The sequence below is a fragment of the Miscanthus floridulus genome, chromosome 16 (assembly GCF_019320115.1).
Source record: "Miscanthus floridulus cultivar M001 chromosome 16, ASM1932011v1, whole genome shotgun sequence".
NCBI classification, from domain to species: domain Eukaryota; kingdom Viridiplantae; phylum Streptophyta; class Magnoliopsida; order Poales; family Poaceae; genus Miscanthus; species Miscanthus floridulus.
The window spans coordinates 99,130,163-99,136,362 of record NC_089595.1 but is presented as its reverse complement, the minus strand read 5'-3'; the positions used below and the strand labels follow the sequence as shown (position 1 = coordinate 99,136,362).

Here is a 6,200-nt window from a genome sequence, read left to right as displayed (position 1 = left end):
CAAGAGTCCTCCGATCCCACTTTGTAGCATACAATAAAATTCTTTCGTCAAGACATCGCGATCAACCGTCAAAGACCCGCCGTTTTTTATTATCAGCTATTTCAAATTTCAAAGATACCAGCCACTAAAGTTACTAAGAGATGTATTTATCACTAACGTGATGACAGTAGGAAGAATTGCTAAAGCTCAAATGGATTCCACGGACACCAGCTGAACTTTGAAGTGCCAGAAATTAGATGTATTTCACATGATTTCTCATGGAAATCCAGCATTATGTGATCCACTGTTACATGATGACAAAATACAAAAGCCCTTCGACTCCATAAATCCGAGAAAGCTAGCTGATACTAAACCAAATAATCAAACAAAATATTGACGGGAGATGCTACGGTCGCCCATTGAATAATCACTTTTCTGTTTTCCGCATGAAGCACGTTGACAGCTCCATCAAAGCAACATTTGAATCGCATGGTCTCAACTCTCAGCATTGGCCATTTAACCATGTTCTTACTAGAATGCCTTTGACAAAAGGGCGCAACCTAAACTGCCAAAACTAAGAATATCCCTACACATCAGCCAACAATTCGACTACGGACAAGAACAAAAGGTTCCATATGCTCTTCTTTTGGAAACATGATGATGACTAGGATTCACAAATCAATCAGTGCACTATCCTTCAACGATCCATCACCGTCGCCATATGCGCCCAAGCTTGCTCTGTTCCTGCATACGCCTGTGAGATGAGAAGAATAATGTCGTCAGACTAACAGTCCTGATCATCTGTATACCTTACCAAAATATTAAATGTGCCATGCAGATAAATTCCAGAAAGCCTATTGTAGCTCAAATCAATAAGATAAAAGCGCACAAAGGTTGGCTACTTATGGCTTGCAGCGAGTGGTTTTGTTTCTCAAAGCATACTACAGCATTTCTGTAACTGGTTTCTGTAAAGAGGTGACTCATATGGTGTTTGCAAAATCCAAACTAACTAAAATGATCCGGACTCCTCAGATCCGAGCCTAAATATGCCTACTGTGGTCAAAATATACTCAAAGGCCAGACCTACTTTGTATTTTGTTATTTTCATGTATTGGTGAAACCAGGCATTGTGAAAGAGGGGCCACATATCACTCTGAAGAACAGTCAAGCACAACTAATCCCTTAATGTTGCAAGGTCATAAATTCAGCTCAAGTTTTAATGTCAAGCCTATCCACACGAGGAACTTGGTGGGAGATTATTAAGGACTTGCAGCATCTTTTTTTAATATAATTAGAACCACTTCCATTTAAGAATTATAACACAGTTCAATATAGAGACACTATTCCTTTTAGAAGCATTAATGCAAAAGAAGCAAAAATATGTTATATCAGATTGTATCACAAATTAGTGATTCATTCATAGACTCACATCAACCCTAAACTATTATAACTTCATAGCAAATTGCACAGATTCAATAGCAGGAACATTCACATGATGCCTTGCAACGAGAACTAGAATAAGGCATAACCATGTTTGCTTACCGCTGGTGTTCCTTTGAACGCTCAATAAACTCAGCAGCAACATCATGACCTTGATAGGATGCCAGCACTGTCCTAATGTCAGAAGGTCTAGCCATGGCAACATCTGCAAATTGTGTTGGCTTGATCAACGTCTAACCATGTTGATATTACAATATAAGAGATGGGTTAGAACACTCACACTCGAGAAATGGAATGAGATCCAGCAGTTGGGTATCATATTTATCTTCAAGTTTAAAAGGTTTGATTTGAACACAATTTGCATGCTGCAAGCAAGATTCAAGAGCATGGGCGCTGAGATAGATAACTTGAGCAGGGTTTCTGTTCAACTTTGACAAATCCTGATAAAACATGAAAAATAGTAAGATTAAGAGGAAACACAAAAAAAAAAAAACAGTGGAAATGGACAGTTAAGCATATCCACAGATTAGACACAGGACCAGTCCTAAAAAACATGTCATACCCTAACCAAAATGTTTAACAGTAGCAAGTTTATCAATCACAAATGCATGATTGTACATCTAAAATAGAAAGTACTATAAACTCTATGTTTATTTAGATGCTTCCTCAAGTACATGCTCCTGATAGTTGGTTATCTTTTACAAAGATGATATAATGGAGATGTGCTAATAATAATAATTATAAAGCTGCAAAGGATGACAATATTCAGGAGCAAGTGTATAGAATAACGTCAATGAATGCATCCTAATTCCTAATGCTGAGAAATTAGGTAAATCCTTGCAATCTGCATACCCGATAATGTTTTCCATCCACGTACTTAGTAGCAGGTCTTGATAACCTGTGTGAAATGGTACCCCTTGAGTTCAGCCTCTCAAACACAGGTTCAACATACTGCACACCAACAAAATATCTATGAAGGTTAGGCCATTACATAAGAGTTCAAATGCAAAGAAAAAGATCAACTAACCATAGGTGTCTGATCAGAATACACAACAACTTCATATAATTTTGACATATGTTCCAGAAACGCATCAACTCCTGGCCTCTTAAAAGTTCTCCATCCTCTCTCACGCTTTACAGAAAAAGAGAGAGAGACAGGAAAGAACATCATTAGTACATTCTTTGGATACACAAAGAAAATTAGGAGCGACTGAAAAGAGATGGTATCACAAGGCGTAAGAAAATATCTCAATGCCCGCCTCCAATCCACTTAGTTAGACCAGACTCTCAGACATATGATTGTTGAGTTAGCCAAGTGAGGGGTTCGTTCAGCCCGTCAATAAAGCTATTCTCGGTATAGAAATAGATAAGAAGAGCTCCAATTAGGGGCAGGCGCAATAAGGAAGGTAATCAATAAGCATATTGTGTACTTGCATAAACCAGGTCCACATGTATATACATGTAATGTATAACTCATAAGTACTAAAGTTTCTGCTGATGTATACAAAATTAAACACTATATTGATATGCCTTGGCACTGAAACACCATACACCAGATGTTACTTGTACAAGAATATGCTGGAGGACAACTGTTACAGGAAGCACAAGGTATTGATTAAGCACACTGTAACCTAGTAAGCAGGACCTTGTCAGGTTATGTTAAAATGCACAGGCAATGCAACTTTTATTAAAATCATCTATTATAGCCTATAGCATATTACATAAGTAGTATGGAACGCAAACTACACTCTACCGTTCAAACTGCCATTAGTCATGATCTCTTTCCTGTGTGGCAGGGATAATGGGCCTGCAATTTTACAATACTAAACTATTTCAACAAAACAAAACATTTGTAAATACAGTACCAGGTGTTTGTCTTTCATATATTATTACATCATGTTTTTGGATTCCGATGTCGCACATATTATGAAATAAATAACAGAACAGGGTATGAAGCCACAATATACCTGCCAATCAGAGTAGACAAGAGTTTCATTCAGATCAAGAACTAGGGTGAAGACATGCTGATCTTGAGGAAGTAGATCTGGTAGCAGTTTGTCTGATGTGGGTTCAGTAAATCCCTGGAGTAGAAAATAATAAGAGCAATTACAAACACTTGCTAGATTATACATGTACAAAGGGGCTAAAAACCTTATAGTCTGTTACCAACCCTGACATGGTCTTCAATTGTGCTCCTAATATCCAAGTACAGCTCTATAGCTGAAACAGGAACTGCAGCCCAAGATTTTACACCACTTAGTAAGGATAAGAAGGTACGAAAGACAAAACCATAACCAACCAAGCTAAGCTGGAAATAAGTAGCAATTCAGCACAGAAAAATGTTTCAGCTCAGAATATTAATCAGCATATGCATCTATCTTAACTAATGTTAAATCCATGAATGCTTTACAAGGGTTCATATATATTAATTTCCAACATACATGCATTGACCCAGTTCATAATTCAATAACATCGGAATCTGTGCTTCCACTGAACAACTCAGAGTAATTCTTTAACTATTCCTAAAGTAATTTGCAAATTTACATGAATTATTGATTATGCAAATCAAAGCATTTAATAGTAATTATCAAAGGCAAAATTTTCAACTGTCGAGAAACAGTAAGTAGTTCTATCATTCTATGAGCCTACTCCATCCGATCTGGACTTGTAATAAATCATACTCTTCATAGCCTTGGCGGCGAGAACTCTTATCATCGCTTATCTAGTCTTTGACTATGCTGGGGATGATGGTTTTGGATGCCTTTTGTCTGAACCCTGTGTGTTCAGTGCAACTGGCAGCTTGTTTAGTTCGAGCTAAGTACGTATTATGGTTTACCAAACTCTTGTAATTTCGTTGCTTTTGAGTAATGAAATTCAGTTCATCCGTGGTGAAAAAAAAATGAGCCTACTTCATCAAGCATCACCACATTGCCATCTGGACATGCGTTCAGAAGTGCACAGCAATTGATCACCAGAGAAGAAAATACTTCGCAACAATAACTCTTGAATTCCAAGTAAACAAAGAGAAGAACAGTAAAAAGAGGAGCGCATTCAGTTTGCACCTTTCATAGCCGTCGAGTACACCATAGCCTTATACTTCTGCATGCAAGAAATACAACGATAATTTACAGTCAAAAAATAATTTCACACTCAATGGGAGAAGCATTCACTCCCTATTTCAATTAATGCGACTCATCCATTTGTGCAAAATTCTCATGGGGTGTATAAGTTATGCCATGCTTCAATATCAGCACAAAGTGTGTCATTCATTTATGATATGCTTGAATGGTGGCATCAAAGAGAAATTAACAGTCAACTGAAGTCAAAGATCCTCCCACAAATCCAACCAACAGAATGGCACTCCACAACAAACAACAAATAGTGTGGGCTGAAATATATCAAATTCTAGTTACACAAATTTTGCATCTCTGGCAAACGTTTGGCATAGTCAGTCTAATTCATGGGAGCTGAACAGACATTCCTAGTCATCTTAGAAGAATCTGAGCTGCCAAAAAGGCCAATCATCGGAGTACCATCCCTCCCTCCGTCCTAGGTGAGAAAAGGGTGGGTGCTATGACTAATTGGCTTTGCAGCTCACACGAATACTAGCAAGCAACAATAAGTAACAGAGGATAGCTCACACGAATACTAACAAGCAACAATAAGTAACAGAGGATCGCATGGTATAACTTACCTCGAGCGTGGAGGCATCCTCAGGGATGAGCGGCGCTGGGTTCTTCCTGAACTCTCTCGTCTTCTCCTCCACTTCATTCAGCGAATAGGCTGACACGAAAGCAAACAAAAAAAAAAACAAGTCAGGCGCGCGCAAAATCCCAAGCCAAACCCCAGACCAAATCTGCAACTAAAGCCAAATCGCCCTAGCAGGCCGGATCGCGGTGAGGAACCGGGGGATCGCACCGTAGCTAGCGTATCCGACGCCGCCGATGGCCCCGGCGACTGCCGCCAAGGCGCCGAACTTGAGCAGGCCCCACCGCCCGCGCGCCGCGGGGGGAGGTGTCGGTGAGGGCTGGTCGCCCGCTGCGGGTGTGGATTCGGCCGCCGCCGCCGCCGCACCCTCCGATTGGGCGCCCGCGGCCGCGGCCGTGGCGGAGGCGTGGTAGGCGGGAGGGGCGAACCGGGAAGTGTATGAGGAGCGGGAGGAGGCGGCCCGGGAGGACGCAGAACGGGAAGAGGCGGCGGCGGCGAAGGGGTGGCTGGCGCCGCTCCGCAACCCCGGGAGGAGGAGGCTGCGGCGGCGAAGGAGGAGACGCGACATGGCGATCGGCGCGGCTGCGGGCGCGTGGCTTGCGGGAGAAGAAGGGAGGACAAAAAAAAGCTGCGGGGTTTTAGTTAGGTTTTGGTTTTTAGCGCAGGGTTTAGGCGAGGACGCGGAGAAGACGGCGATCGCGCGAGAGTTGGGAGAGAGGCGAGAGAGGGCGAAAAGGGCTGGTGGAGTCTGGAGTGATCGGGCAAAAGCTGCGCCTGCCTACTGGCTGGTGGGCCGCCAGAGAGGCCGAGGGCCGAGGCTAGTCGAGAACTCTGCGTTGCGGCTACGCCGCGCGTGGGTTCCTTGCGGATCTGGCCTGATGATGGCCTGCGGGCTGCGGCGCTGAGGATTGGGCCGCGTTTGCAGACAAAAAAAGTTCATTTCACATAATGTAATTTTTCTTGAAAAAAATTCACATTACCTCTCTTAACTTTTGCGAAAGTCTGTTTTTCCTCCCTGAACTCTAAAACCAGGTAAACCATCTCTCTAAGCTTTTAAAACCGTTCATTTTACC

At 42.0% G+C, this 6,200-nt stretch overlaps 1 protein-coding gene across 1 annotated transcript; it reads right to left on the bottom strand.

Annotated features, from left to right (window-relative positions):
• Nucleotides 1-217: 217 nt before the first annotated feature.
• On the bottom strand, nucleotides 218-5,821 carry LOC136513309 (mitochondrial import inner membrane translocase subunit TIM50-like). The gene is made up of 10 exons (XM_066507297.1): nucleotides 5,338-5,821; nucleotides 5,114-5,202; nucleotides 4,482-4,518; nucleotides 3,590-3,651; nucleotides 3,387-3,500; nucleotides 2,447-2,551; nucleotides 2,272-2,370; nucleotides 1,700-1,859; nucleotides 1,522-1,624; nucleotides 218-733 (listed from the first exon to the last, which is right to left on the bottom strand). Exons 1-10 carry the CDS (start codon nucleotides 5,693-5,695, stop codon nucleotides 688-690), a joined length of 1,173 nt encoding a protein of 390 aa, XP_066363394.1. The 5' UTR covers nucleotides 5,696-5,821; the 3' UTR covers nucleotides 218-687.
• Between the last annotated feature and the right edge of the window lie 379 nt (nucleotides 5,822-6,200).